This window comes from Oppia nitens, unplaced genomic scaffold (assembly GCF_028296485.1).
Source record: "Oppia nitens isolate AA-2021 unplaced genomic scaffold, nextdenovo-longstitch-racon4-pilon3 scaffold11_pilon_pilon_pilon, whole genome shotgun sequence".
NCBI lineage: Eukaryota > Metazoa > Arthropoda > Arachnida > Sarcoptiformes > Oppiidae > Oppia > Oppia nitens.
In genome coordinates, this window is record NW_026533190.1 from 778,329 (window position 1) to 794,142 (window position 15,814).

The 15,814-nt window shown below is 26.8% G+C and overlaps 3 protein-coding genes and 1 long non-coding RNA gene across 4 annotated transcripts; 3 read left to right on the top strand and 1 right to left on the bottom strand.

Moving 5' to 3' along the window:
* Nucleotides 1-1,472: 1,472 nt before the first annotated feature.
* On the top strand, nucleotides 1,473-5,273 carry LOC128953179 (hepatoma-derived growth factor-related protein 2-like). The gene is made up of 7 exons (XM_054298655.1): nucleotides 1,473-2,079; nucleotides 2,156-2,232; nucleotides 2,664-3,240; nucleotides 3,327-3,793; nucleotides 3,850-4,196; nucleotides 4,235-4,503; nucleotides 4,602-5,273. Exons 1-7 carry the CDS (start codon nucleotides 1,996-1,998, stop codon nucleotides 5,235-5,237), a joined length of 2,457 nt encoding a protein of 818 aa, XP_054154630.1. The 5' UTR covers nucleotides 1,473-1,995; the 3' UTR covers nucleotides 5,238-5,273.
* Nucleotides 5,274-8,000: 2,727 nt separating this feature from the next.
* Nucleotides 8,001-8,692, top strand: LOC128953189 (BTB/POZ domain-containing protein 9-like). Its single transcript, XM_054298666.1, has 2 exons — nucleotides 8,001-8,030; nucleotides 8,111-8,692. Exons 1-2 carry the CDS (start codon nucleotides 8,001-8,003, stop codon nucleotides 8,690-8,692), a joined length of 612 nt encoding a protein of 203 aa, XP_054154641.1.
* A 1,329-nt stretch (nucleotides 8,693-10,021) lies between these two features.
* LOC128953199 (speckle-type POZ protein-like A) lies at nucleotides 10,022-10,978 on the top strand. The gene is made up of 2 exons (XM_054298676.1): nucleotides 10,022-10,076; nucleotides 10,284-10,978. Exon 2 carries the CDS (start codon nucleotides 10,310-10,312, stop codon nucleotides 10,976-10,978), a length of 669 nt encoding a protein of 222 aa, XP_054154651.1. The 5' UTR covers nucleotides 10,022-10,076; nucleotides 10,284-10,309.
* Nucleotides 10,979-12,468: 1,490 nt separating this feature from the next.
* Nucleotides 12,469-13,969, bottom strand: LOC128952251 (uncharacterized). Its single transcript, XR_008484433.1, has 4 exons — nucleotides 13,956-13,969; nucleotides 13,322-13,567; nucleotides 12,636-12,724; nucleotides 12,469-12,527 (listed from the first exon to the last, which is right to left on the bottom strand). It is a non-coding gene; the product is annotated as an uncharacterized LOC128952251 (long non-coding RNA).
* Between the last annotated feature and the right edge of the window lie 1,845 nt (nucleotides 13,970-15,814).

Genomic DNA, 15,814 nt, shown 5'->3' on the forward strand with positions numbered 1-15,814 from the left:
TATACATGTACGTTTTTTATAATTTTAAATAAATAAAATATAATTACTTAATTAATTAATTAAATTTAATTAAATATATATATATATATATATATATATAACATATGTGAAATCCTTAATAGTGCATTATATATATATATATATATATATTTTTAAATACATGTACATATAGTATATTCAATAATAATTATTACTAATAATAATAATAATATCAATGATTTTATTAACATTATTAAAAAATTCAATTATATTGAGACTGTTTTCAATATTATTATCATCATTATTATTATTACTACTAATATCATTCAATACAAACAATTTAGCATGGTCGGCTAGCGTTAGTACAGTAGCAGCAGCAGCTCCGGGATCATCAACTGAGTCGACCACTGCCTCTACCGCCACAACCACCACCACTGGTAAAGATATAGATGACAGTCCAATACCTAACAAACCTGGCGATGATAGTGGTTCAACATCATCACCAGCACCCACACCAACAACAACAACAACAACAACCCAGGAATCATCGGAATCGGGCACCGATACCAAAACGACTACACCGTTTCCTGTCGACGAAGAGGATGCCACCCGAGCGTCGTTTGTCGAACCGGGCGCTGAAGCATCGGCTGATAATAACGATACCAACAGCGAAACGGCCGTAACGTTTATACTGACCGAACCGCCGACGACGCCGACGCCAAAACCGACAGTCCGACGTACGACCAGTGGTCCGACCCGTAAACTAAATATAGCCCAACGTCTAGTTAAGGCAGTATTGGGTCCGACCAGCTATTCGGGTGCACAAATCGGATCGATAGCATTGGATTTTACGGGCGATTCCCTGTTTCGGATGCCCGGAATCAAACAGCTAACCGGTCCGGAATCGCCACTCTGTATACTAAACCCCTATTTAGATAAAATCTATGGGAAAACTACTACTACTACTACTGTTCGTCCCTAAAAAAAACATATTATTCCCATGAAATCTAATTTAAATTAAATAAAATAATATATAATAATATTAAAAGTAATTAAATAAAATTAAAAATTTATTTTTTTTTACTATTAATGTAATTAATATATTTGTATTAATTTTATTATTGTTGTTTGTTATCCAAAAAAAAAAATTAATTTGCTATTAAAAAAAATATATATTGATCTAGTTTATAAATAAAATTAAAAATTAAAATAATTAAAATAATTAATCTAGCTAAAAAATTTAGTTTTATTTTTAAAAAAAATATATTAAAAACTTTTAGACTTTACTTTATTTAGCTGATCAACAAAATATAAAATAAATACGTTATTTGTGTTGTCTATACACTAGAGTACAGTATTAAACAGTATTAATAAATATTTGTCAAAAAAATTAAAAAAAATTAACCCCAAAAAAAACTTGACGTACTTTATGTTTAGTTTTATGTGCAATGCTTTATACAATAAATACAAGTAATAATAATAATAATACTAATAATACTACTGTAAATAGTGTGCAAAAAAAAACACAACAACAAAGTTTCGGTCAAATTTCGGGACTAATAATAATAATAATAATTATAATTATTATTGAATATTGAAACCGGGAATCACGTGCGCGCGGTATTTGACTAATCGCAGTGATTGTCACAACACTACTGACTACTAAAACATTACAAATCAATAGTGTGTTTAGTGTTTTTGCCGATCATTACTATTACTACCCGACGGTCGGTTATTTACTGACCATTTATTAGTTGACCGCCGCCGCCGCGCATGACTCTACTGTTGTTGTTGATTGTTGGCCATCACTACTACTACTACCCGTCGGTAATACATCAACGMCACMCACACACACACGTGTGACCACCCGATAGACTGTCATCGGCATCGCCCGCGTATTATCTAATTGGTGGCCACCAATACCACACACCCGTCGCCCCGAACTAAATCATCATCCGATTGATCAATTGATTGACAACACGTGTCMGTTAACGGCATTTTTTATTTTTTAAAAAAATGCCGCCAAAAGCTGTCCGCGAGTACKCTGTCGGCGATCTGGTATTTGCCAAAGTAAAAGGCTATCCGCCGTGGCCAGCACGGGTAGGTGTCCACTACCACCGCCGATGTTTATCTAATTTTGTATCTAATCTAACTGTTTRTTGTTGTTTCCGTACAGATCGAGGCCGAACCGCCGCCCGGCTATAAGGCCGGTCCCGGCAGATATCCAGTGTTTTTCTTCGGCACCTACGAGAGGTCAGTATCGTATCTATTTGRTGGTCACTTTTAGTCCGCTCCACCGATAGTAGTAGTGGTGACAAATGAAACCGGGAGTTTTCAAACAACAACAAAAAATTTCCCGAAATTTTTTTTTGATTTATTTCAATTGAAAACTTCCCGTTTTTTCAGTCAGTGGTCACATATTAGTAAATCGATAGCCCACCGGACATTTGTTTCGGGTTGACCAACAAGTTGGTCACCCCTCCTCTCCACCCCCACCCCCCCCCCCGAAACTCAATGATGTCAATGGGCTTACGGTTTATTTTGAATTGTTTTTAAAGACGACAAAGTGTTTGTTTGAGAACTGTATTCAAACTTTCTTTGAGCGATCGATTCAAACAAAAAAAATTAATTAATTATTTGAATTAATTACTAATTATTTTTTATTTTKCATTTTCATCTACCAGTGCTGTGGTGTCCGTCCGCGATCTGCTACCGTACGAACAAAACAAACACAAACTGGGCACTCGGCGTAAACTGAAAAACTTTAACGAAGGTTTGGATGAAATTGAAAACAATCCGAACTTAAGTGTCGGCGGCGGCGATGAGGCCGTCGATAGTCAGGAGGACGTTGAAGGCCAGGACGACGAAGAAGAAGAAGAWGATGAAAAAGAAGTTAGCGATGAGGAGGAAGAGGACGACGACGGCGGCGACGATAACGATAAGAAAAAAGAGAAAAAGTTATCGAAAAATGATGGAAAAGATGGTAAAGAAGTAGAAGAAGAAGTCGATGATAATAATACCACTACAACTGCTGCTGCAACCGAAGCACAAGATAATCAAAATGCTGTTGACGACGATGACGACAAAGTAGCCGYTGCTGCTGCTGATGGCCAGCCATCGACATCCATATCGAATGGCAAGAACAAGAATAAGAAGGAGGACAAGAAATCTSTGTCCAAAGATAGAAAGACTAAATTGAATGCCAAAAAAGTAGCCGAAAATTCMAAGAGTGGTAACAAAGAGGACGACGASRARGAGGAAGCTAACGATGATAATGATAAAGAGACAATGACGACGACGAAGATGATGATGACGACGACGATCGTAAACTTGTTATCGACGATCAGATTCAGAGTAATACTACCAGAAAGTCGTCGTCGTCGTCCTCGTCACACAAGAAGCACAACAAGAAAGAGTCAAAAGAGTCGTCTACAGCGTCAAAGACGGCTACGAAAACGTCGACATCGACAACAGCATCAGCGACTTCGTCATCGAAAAAGTCGAAAAAAGAACCGAAATCGTCGGCATCGTCGACAACGACGAAGACTACGACCACCAGTGCTGGTGGTACTGACAAATCTATCAGTAAAAGAAAGTCAAGCGCTGCCGCSGCCGCCGCCGTCAGTGAGAGGYCGGCCAGTACTCGACCCAAACGCAAACGTGTGGTCATCGATGACAGTAGCGATTCGGACGCAGCCGGCAATAAGGCCGACATCGAGAGCATGGAAGATGAAAAAAGTGGTAACACTGATGATAGTGGCGAAGGCGGCGGCGGTAAACTTGTTATTAGTGACGATACGAGTACCGAAAAAGAGTCGAAGAGATCGTCGTCGTCGACGACAACKGCGAGTAGAAAACGTAAACAACGAGAAAATCTAAGGACAAGGAGGACACCGCCGCCAACAAAGATAGGAAACGCAAGAAAGAGTCGTCGTCGACATCATCGACGCACAAGACTAAGACAACCGCCGCTGACGTCTCAGTAAAGTCAGAAGCAGTCGATTCGACGGCCGATAACTTATCGGAACCGGCGAACGCTTCCGAAGGTGGTTCCGATGATTCGGCCGAAGTGGTCGAAAAGTTAAAGGACGAAAAAGTACAGAAAAAACTGAAAGAAAAAGAAAAGGAAAAAGAAAGACGAAAACAAGAGAAGATGGAAAAGAAACGTAAAGAAAAGGCTGAGAAGTCGTCAGCGCCGGTAACTCCGACAACTACTGGTGCGTCCGCCGCGCCGCCGCTGCCAAAGTGGTGCCGCCAACTGTATCACAATTGTTGGTCAACATTGACGAAGACATACACAGTTCGCTATCGAAAGAGTCGGCAAATATTGACAAATGTTTGGAAGCCATGGAATGTCTGAAACAGGTTCAGGTGACACCTCAGGGTCTACAGTCGTACGGACCGGAACTGAAAGCACTGATTACTACACTGAAGAAGTGTCGCAAATACAAAGCTGACGAACGAGTCCGGCAAAAGTCCGATCACTTGTACCATAAATTCAAGGATTTCTTCTATAACACTGATGTATGTTAATTAATATTTTTTTTATGGATCAGTTTAGGTGATAATAGAATTGTATTTTTGTAATGATATTTGTTTTCTACAATCGATTACAACGCCAGGCATCCGAATTGGCCGATTCGGCGGGACTTAACCCGAATAATGTCGGCTCATCGGAAAGTACCGAATCGAGTGGCGGCGATTCAAAAGAAAAGATAACTACTCAGGACATGACCGGCGCCGCCGGCGGCGATAATGTCGGAGACGATGGTAATACTGTTGAGTCAGACGAATCAAAAGTCATTGATACGACTGCGTCGTCGGCAGATGTGGTCAGAAATGCCGAAACTGTTGACCAAAAGAAGATGACGACCACCACTGAAGATGACACCACCGATGATGGTATCGGTAAGAGTAGTACAACAACAACAACAACACAGGGAGAGACAGCATCAGCGGCGGTGTCTTCTGTGAACACCAACGATGATGATGACGACAACGACGACAACATTATCGCCAAATCTTCGTCGACGTCGTCACAACCTATCACTACACCATCGGATCAACAAAAATCATCGACAGATACCATACAGACAACAACAACAACATCGGACACCAACACAAATGATAGTACACAGGCTTCCGGTAATACCATTCCCACACCAACAACAACAACAACAACAGCAGCCGATTCTTCACCGATTGTCGAACCGGCCGTCAAACTGACCGATAATAAAGACATAACGAAAGAGACATAAAAATTATTAATTCATTTGTATTATTATTCTTGTTCTTCTGTTATCTCATTTTTTTTTTTGATTAATTAATTGATTGATTTGAAACAAATATATATATACATAACAAACAAACAAACAAATTGATTGATTTTTTTGTTGTTTCATTTAAATATATTTTTTATTATTATAATTAATATTAATAACAATGATATCGATATTTATCTAAAAATTGTAAACTATTTTTTGTTTGTTTCAAACTATTTTTTTTCACTGACAAAAAATATATATATAATAACTATTGATATGTATTTTGATTGATTGTAACTTATATTTTATTGTATTTTTTTACTATAGTTTAAACAAACAATAGATTTATATTTACTTTATTAACATTATTATAATTATTATAAGTTTTTTTTGTTTAAAAAATACATGTTTTGATTATCAAAAAACAATAATTTAAAAGGGGTTTACATTTTGTTTATCTATATGTGTGTCAGTAATAACTAATAATATAATTATTTATTATTTTGTTATATTTACACTAAAAAATATTAAAATAAATAATATTTATATGTTATATATATATATTTAAAAAGAGAGCTAAAAAATAATAGATTAAAATATCATTAAAATTAAAATATAATTATTATTTGTATAAATGAATTATTATTATATATACAGTATAAATATATTCTTTTTTTTAAAAAATATCTTCATTTATTAATATTTAAAAAAAAGTTATAAATAATTTTAAAAAATATTATTATTTAATTAAATTATATGAAATGAAATTTGTTTTTTAATTGTTAGACAAACAAATTATAGTTGAAAATAAAATTTTTAATTATCTGATTCAAACACAAACAAACAACAACCACAACAAAAAATACATAAATAAATAAAATTATAATTTATATAAAGATGGGTGCAAAAAAAATGGGAATTTACTAATTGTGTATAAAATTAAGATTTATTGATTTAATAAATTAAACTTTATTGCTCAACAAATTATAAATATATATAATATCAAAATAATTATAATTAATAATTAATTTTAACCCGATTACCCGCAATACACTTTTCTATTCGGGAAGTCATACTCCCGATTAGACACTCATATGTTTTGTGTATGTTTTCATTAGAAATACCCGAATAGAAAATGGTTTTGCGGCCAATCGGGTTACAATTAATTATTAATTGTAGTTATTTTATAATTATATATAAATAATTGATTTAATCTGCAATAAATGTTTAATTTATTAAATCAATAACTATTAAATTTAAACACAATTTGTTTATTCCCATATTTTTTGCACCTATCTTTACTACAGTGTATACACAGTGTAAGTGTAGAGTAGACACTGTAGACAATGTTTGGCGCCAATCGATAATAGTATTTAGTAGAGGGAGGAACCGAAACGGTTCGGTTTTATAAAACCGAATGAAACCGTAACCGAAACGGTTTTATCACGGTTTTGGTTTTTGTGTTTCGGTTTCGGTTCGGTTGCGGTTTTTGTTTTTAGCTTTAAATTAATAGCACAAATAAAATTATCTTTAGAAATACTGTTGTTAATATAAATAAATATTTTTATTTAACTATTATTACTTTTTAATAATATAATAATAGCATTTAAAAAATAATTATTTATTAAGTAAAATTTTTCTATTTTTAATTAATTATTAATTTAGTTATAAAATTATATTTATAAGTTTATATGTTATAATAAATATAATAAATATAACCTAATTACTAAAATACTAATTTAATTATTACCGTATTTTATAGCAATAAATAAAAATATGAAAATAAATTTTTTAAATTTTAAGCTCACTTTTTACTCCCTTAATATTATTAACCTAATTTATGTAAGATTACGGTTCGGTTCCGGTTTCATTAGGTTCCTAAGTTTTAGTTACGGTTCGGTTACGGTTCTGGATTTTCAGATTTTTCGGTTTCGGTTCCTAAAAAATCTTCGGTTCCCCCCTCTAGTATTTAGTATTACTAAATATGATATATAACTTTTTATATATATATATATATATATATATATATACCGGTATATACAGTATATTATATGCAATATCTTATGATTTTTCATATATAAAAAAACAATTTTAGTAAAATGTTTGACCCATTGATTCAATTGATTGCTTATGTATTGTGAAATAATTGTGAAATCTATTATACAGTACTACTGTACATAACCTATACATTGTCTATACAGTGTCAATGTTAGGCCACAAATAACATGCATTTTAAAATGTATTGTAAATATTTGGAGGAAAAATCAATGGTTAAGCAATGTATCAATGGGTCAAACATTTAGTAATTATTTTTTAAAAAAAATATATTCAAAAATCATTGCATGTAATATATAGTACAGTAATAATAATAATAATAATAATACTATTATTTGTTTAGTTTATAAAACTTTTTTGTTTGTTGTATGGCTTTTGAAGTGACCGCTAATCATATGATTTGCTATTAATTAAAATTGCAATCAATTTGTTTAATAAAATTGCAATCAATTTGTTTAATAAAATTGCAATCAATTTATTTGAAATCATTTACTGTCTATAATTAAGTCTATTATTAATTGTTAAGTTATTTGTTAACTAATTATTAACCATTAATTTCAAACAAATAATACCAACAAAAAAAACATTTCAATTCATAAATTAAATAATCAATTGATTGAATTTATTTTTAAAAGTTTTTTTTAATTATAGTCTAAATTACTAATCATATTATTGTTATTATCGGATCAATTAGCTTAAGTGATGGCCGACCAATCAATTGATGATAAAATGGTATTAATTTTTTTTTGGTGTGATTTCAGTCACTAATTAATAAAATAAATTATTTTTTTTGTATTTTTATTTTTTTGTAGGAAAACCTGGATTTGGATAACGAGTTGTATCCGGAAATGGATTTTATGATGAATACGGATGAAAGTGATGTCCAGTTTCTAATCGATGGCCAAACAGTTCCGGCAGTGAAAGCTGTGTTACGAATGAAAAGTGAAGTATTTAGGGCACAGTTTTCGGGCAATTGGCGCGACTCGGAGGACACGGCCATTGAAATCGGCGACACTACTCCCGAAGCGTTCAAAGTTATGATCGGATTTATATATACCGAACAATTGGTATTCAACGGCAACAAAGACGTCGATCATATACACGATGTAATGAAATTGGCGGACAAATACCAATTGAAACGATTGAAAACATTGGTTGTCCGACACATGGGATCAGTTATAACTGTCGATAATATTGAACAGATCGGCCGATTGGCGTTCGGCTATGAATTGGATGAACTGATCGGTGCATTGAAGACATTCATCGATAATAATTTTAAGCAATTGATGGAAAAATCGCCGAAAGATTTGAATGCCATCAACAATGCCTGCAATAATCTGTTGATTGAAAAGTTTAGCCAACACTGCAATAGGATTGACAACTTGTTTGACTAAACCAACCTATGATATAAATGGTAATTATAATAGATATCAAATCGGTCAGTACACCTGTAGTTATAATAACAACTATAGTGCCGGTACCGTTAAAACTATTGATATCAATACTGTACCTAAATTAGTGACATATAGACATACATATGGARATAGATATAAATTTGATTGTTAAAAAAAATCAATTATAATATCATARCCATTGATTATAAGTAATTTTTTAAAAATAATTTCAATTACATTATCATTAATAGTAAAAATAATAAATGAAAAAATAATTAAATTTACTCAATAATAATTTGATTACATTACTAATTACAATGTTTTTTTTGTTGTTGTTGTTGTGTATGATTGATGCTATAATAAGTAATTATATTATTTTTAATTTTCAAATAAATTTATATAATAAATAAATAAATAATTAATTAATGATTTTTTAAATAATAATTATTTTTATTATATTTAATTTTATAAATGTTAAAATTATGTATGACTTTTACATAACTAATTAAAATGTTTTTTTTTGGATGATTTAATTTGTAATTTAAAATACAWTTGTTTTATTGTCGTAATATTAATAATAAAAAATAATAATATCTTTCTAATTGAATTTTTTTTTTTGTATAACTAATACGATAATAAATTTTATTATTATTATTATTTTTGTTGTTGAAAAAAATTGTAATTAAAAAAATTAATTAAGGTAATCATAAATTATATATATATATTCATATCAATTATTGTATTAAAATTGATGTAATACAGATGCTATAATTGTAGAAATTAATTATAAATAAATTGTCATATTTTTTAATTAATGTAATGTAAAAAAGTTTTATTTAAATTAACAATTTTTTATAATAATTATATTAGTTATGATAACCCATTATATATATTATGTTTTAATTAATTTTAGCCTCTATTGGTGTATGGGTTTAATTATCAAAAATATTAATATTTTTATTAATATTTATAGATATGATTTTAGTTGTCACAGTAATTATCAATTATATAAAATGATTTAATCATATTTGCTGTTATTTTATAAATTTAAATATTATTATTATTTATAGTTTAGAAATTTTTTTTATATGATTTATTTGATAAACTAATCGTATGATTAATTTGAAAATTGCAATTAATTACTTTATGAAATTTTTAAGTTGTTTTATTGTTAGTGTTATTTTCATTGATTTAAAAATTATATATATATTTTTTTAAAATCACATTTTAATTGTGTATTTTATATTATAAATTAATTGGGTATATAAATATAATTATATAATATATATAATAATAATAATAATACTGTAATAAAATTAATTACTGATTATTTTTTAGGAACAGTTGGTGTGTAATGGCTGACCAATCAGTTAATGATAAAATGGTATAAATTTTTTTTTTAAATGTTAATAATATATATATCAATAATTATATTGTTATATAATAATTGATATATATAATTGATTTAAATATTTGTTAAACAAATTTTATATTTTTTAACATTAAAATTTACTAATAAATTATTTATTGTTTTTTGTATAAAATTAATTAATTATTTTTATTTGTTATGAAAATCTGAATTTGGATAAAGAGTTGTATCCGGAGATAGATTTTCTGATGAATTCAGCCAAAAGTGATGTCCAGTTTCTAATCGATGGCCAAACAGTTCCGGCAGTGAAAGCAGTGTTACGTTTGAAAAGTGAAGTATTTAGGGCCCAGTTTTCGGGCAATTGGCGCGAATCGGAGGACAATACGGTTGAGATCTGGGACACTACTCCCGAAGCGTTCAAAGTGATGGTCGGATTTATATATACCGAACAATTGGTATTCAATGACAACAAAGACGTCGATCACATACACGATGTAATGAAATTGGCGGACAAATACCAATTGAAACGATTGAAAACATTGGTTGTCCGACACATGGGATCAGTTATAACTGTCGATAATATTGAACAGATCGGCCGATTGGCGTTTGGCTATGAATTGGACGAACTAATCGGTGCATTGAAGACATTCATCGATAATAATTTTAAGCAATTGATGGAAAAATCGCCGAAAGATTTGAATGCCGTCAACAATGCCTGCAATAATCTGTTGATTGAAAAGTTTAGCCAACACTGCAATAGGATTGACAACTTGTTTGACAAACCAACCTATTGTACTAATGGTAATACTATTAATATATATAAAATTGGTCAGTACACCTGTACTTATCCAAACAGTACTACCGGTGCCGTTAAAACTATTGATATCAATACTGTACCTAAATTTAGTGAAATATAGACATACATATGGAGATAGATATAGATTTGATTGTTAAAAAAAACCATAACCAGTCATAACCATTGATTATAAGTAATTTTTTAAAAAAATAATTACAATTACATTAATAATAATAATAATAATAATAATAATAATAATAATAATAATAATAATAATAATAAATGAAAAATTAATTAAAGATTAATTAGTTATAATAAAGTTATAATTGTAATAATAATTATCAATAAAAATGTCAACTTTTTAATTATTACATGGTTTAATTAAATTAAAAAATTATATAATAATTATATTAGTTATGTCAACTCGTGTTTAAAATAATATTTTTTTAATATAATTGTTTGTAAACTGTAGTAAAAGATGTAAATTTGAAAAATTATTTATCAATAAAATATCAATTTTTTAAATTATTGTAAAAATATTATAATATGTATAATATTAAATCTTATATAATATTACGTAATAATATGTATTTGAGTTTTTTTTAAATAAAATAAATTTTATGTCTAATACGAATAATAAATTTTTAAATATAATATATATTATTTAATTGTAATAAAATGAATCAAATAAAATAAAAATAAAAATAAAAATAATGACCATAATTTAATATACATATATATTTGTAATTTAAACCAATTATTGTATTAAAATTGTTTGTTAATTGTATTTATTATTAGTAATACATGCACTGATGTTATAATTATTGTAGAAATTATTTGTTAATAAATTGTCAAAATTGAAAATTACTGTAAAAAACTTATAAATAATTAAGTTTTAATTAAATTAACATTTATATAATAATTGTATTAGTTATGGTAACCCACTATATACACTATGTTTTAATTAATTTTAATCTCTATCGTGTGTGGGTTTAATTATATAATGTTTTTTAATTTGTAAAATTATATTTAAAAACTTACATAAATTTAAAACAATAAAATCAATAATTTAAAAATTTTGAAAATTTATTAATTAAATTTTATTATACAAACTAAATCTGTATCTTATCCATTATATTTATTAAATTAAATAAAATTATTTTTAAAATTTATTAATTTTACTTAAAAATATAAAAAAATTAGTCTTTATAATTGTTTGTTTAAAAATAATGTAATATAATGTCCAGTAGGTTAACCTGTATTTAAATAACTGTATATATTTTTAAATAAAAATTTATAAAAACATAAATTTTAGTTATTATAATTACATAAAAAGTTGAAATTTAGTTTTTTATTTTGAACATAAACAATTTTATCAATTCAAAAAAATTTTTGTTGTATAATTAGCATTAAATAAATGATAGATAAATCTAACTTTACTAAATTAGTTTTTTTATAATTCAAAATTTATTATATATTTCAATAACTTATTACAACAAAAAATTACAAAATTTAAAAAAACAGCAACAAAAAAATTTGCTAAAATTAATTTTGATAAAATAAATTATATCATAGATAAATAAAAAATATTTTGACTTAAAAATTTTAATCAAATTTTTTTTGTTTGAAAAAAATTATTATAAAACCAAATACGCTTTTTTACGACATGACTAGAAAAATATATATAAAACAAAAAATAATTAATATAATAGTCTTAAAAGAAAATTATTATAAATAACATATACTAAGTAGTAATTAAATTAAAAATTTTGTCATACTTTGTATAAAATTTGAAAAAATTTAATGTTGTTGTTGTTGGTTATGGTTAACCATTGTATGGTATATTTAACAATTGAAATCGACATTTCTAAATAAATTATTTTTATAAAAATTATTATAAAAAACTTATTATTAACAAACAATCAGTAAAAATTTGATACTTTTATTTTTTATAAAATTTAAGTATTTATATATATATATAGTTATAATTATACTATATATAAAAGTATATATATATAATAGTACTATATATTATAGTATATATAACAATAATTTTTTGTAAAAATATTTAATATAAATTAAATATTGCAATATATATGTATAATATTATATATTTATATATATTTAAAATTGTAAAATAATTAAATTCTTTATATATATATAGTTATAAATATACATATATAACAATAATTTTTTGTAAAAATATATATATATACTGTATATACTGTATATATAATAATATATACAATATTTGCACATTTTATAATAAGGCAACAAGTATTTTGAATAAATAAAAAAAACTACTGTATATATATAAATATATATATATATATATATATTAATATATTATATATATATATTAATATACTATATATATATATTAATATATTATATATATATATTAATATACTATATATATATATTAATATACTATATATATATATATAAATTAAATATTTCTTACCAAAGCTTCTCCAATTGTTTTAGTGAACCTGTATTTACCGACTGTGTGTTCGTTATTCATATCATCAATCAATTGTTTGTTTTGTTTTTGAAATTCATGTATTTTTTCATAATAACATTCATTGTATGATTCAGAGCATTCTTGAAGTATTTTTGATTTAACAAATTTATCAGTTGTTTTGACATTTGGATAATTGTTTAGTATATGATCCCGACCTACGACACAGTCATCATATATTTCTAGCATCTGTTTTAATAATATAATTAATAAATATGTATATATATATATTTAAAATTAACAGCATTTTACTGTTTGCCTGATATATACAATATGGATGTTATAGATAGTAATAGTAATAGTAATAGTAATAGTAATAGTAATAGTAATAGTAATAGTAATAGTAATAGTAATAGTAATAGTAATAGTAATAGTAATAGTAATAGTAATAGTAATAGTAATAGTAATAGTAATAGTAATAGTAATAGTAATAGTAATAGTAATAGTAATAGTTATAGTAATAGTAATAGTAATAGTAATAGTAATAGTAATAGTAATAGTTATAGTAATAGTAATAGTTATAGTAATAGTAATAGTAATAGTAATAGTAATTATATTAGAAATTAATTGACTTTACTTTTTGATTATATTKTCTASATTTGGTGTCTGTTGTTGTTCGGGTACTTCCGATCGACARTTAATATAATCATTGATTAGTTTTGTATTCAATTTTTCCGATGAACACAATGCTCTGGATATCATATTGTTTGGAAAATCTGTTTGATTTTGGATATTGTTTAGTATTGATTGTGGACTTTGTTGTTGTTGTTGTTGGTTATGGTCAACATTTTCTGGTAAATTTAACAATTGTTTTCGACATTGCTAAATAAATTTAACCAACAACAAAAAAAATAAAAAATTAATTACTTTATTTAGCAATTAACAATAAATTGTTGATATATAAACTGTTTATATGACACTTAAAAGTTTTAAAAAATTTTAGTAATTTTATTTAATGCTTTTTTATCCAAGGTACTTTATATAACTTTCACCTAGGTAATAGTGTATATTATAAGTTTCTTTGCTTAGCGTAAATTTAACTGTATACACAATATTACTAAAATTTAAACTTTTAAGCGGCTTTGTCTATATATATATTTTAACTTTTTTTTAAAAAAATATAATATAAATTTATTATTTCAATATTATATATATATATATATATATATAATAATTAGATATTACTTACAATAACTTCTTTAGTTGTTTTAGTGAATCTRTATTTACCGTCTTTTTCTTCATTAATCAAATCWGTTATCAATTGTTTATTMAGTGTTTTATATTCATTAACTTTTTCATCGAAACATTGATTGTATGATTGAGAGCATAGTTCAAGTATTTTTGATTTAACAAATCTATCGTTTAGATTGACATTTGTATACTTGTTTAGTATATGATCCCGACCTACGGCACAGTTAGCATATATGTCTGACATCTATTTGTTTGACAATAATATATATATATATATATATGAAATATAATTCATACGATTAAATTGATTATTAATATAAATAATATCAAGGTTACGAAAGGGGGTAGGAGTGTATAGCCATCTAACCCCCCGTGAGATCGATAATTTTAGGTTTTACCCCACCCCTCTGGAATTTATTGGGAATTTGTTATATATTAAATGGGAATTTATTGGGAATTTATTGGGAATTTATTGGGAATTTATTGGGATTTTATTGAGAATTTATTGGGATTTTATTGAGAATTTATTGGGAATTTATTATATATTAAATGGTAATTTATTGGGAATTTATTGGTAATTTTCTAGAAATTTATTGGCAATTTATAGGGAAATTACTCAAATTTGGCAAAAATTATAGCTTAAAATTCCATGAAAAAGATGTTCACCCCACCCTATACCCCACCCCAACTTTTATGAGATTTTTGCAATTTACCCCTCTATACCCCCTTAAGATCAAAAACTTTAAATATTATATATATTTTTAAAATTTAATAATAAATAAAAAGTATTTTATTTTTTATTAGTAAATAAATAATTATATATTTATTAATTAATAATTACTTACTTTTTGATTATATTGTTTAACATTTGCAGTCTGTTGTTGTTCAGGTATTTCTGATCGACAGTTAATATAATCATTGATTAGTTTTGTATTCAAATTTTCTGGTGAACACAAAAATTTTGAATATCTATTATTAGGTAAATCTATTGTATTTAGTGGTAGTAGTAGTACTGGTGCTGATGGTTGTGGGTTTGAAAGTGGGTTAACAACTGGATCAGCCAATTGTATACCATTTACTAAAATTATTAGCAAATTAGCAATAATTAGTAATTTTATACTAGCTAACATTTTGTTTTTTTGTATTTTAAAATAAAACTAATTTAATTAATTATTATTTTTCAATAAAAAAACAATTAATAAATGTCGACTACTTATCTATCAAACAAAATTAGTAATGAAATAA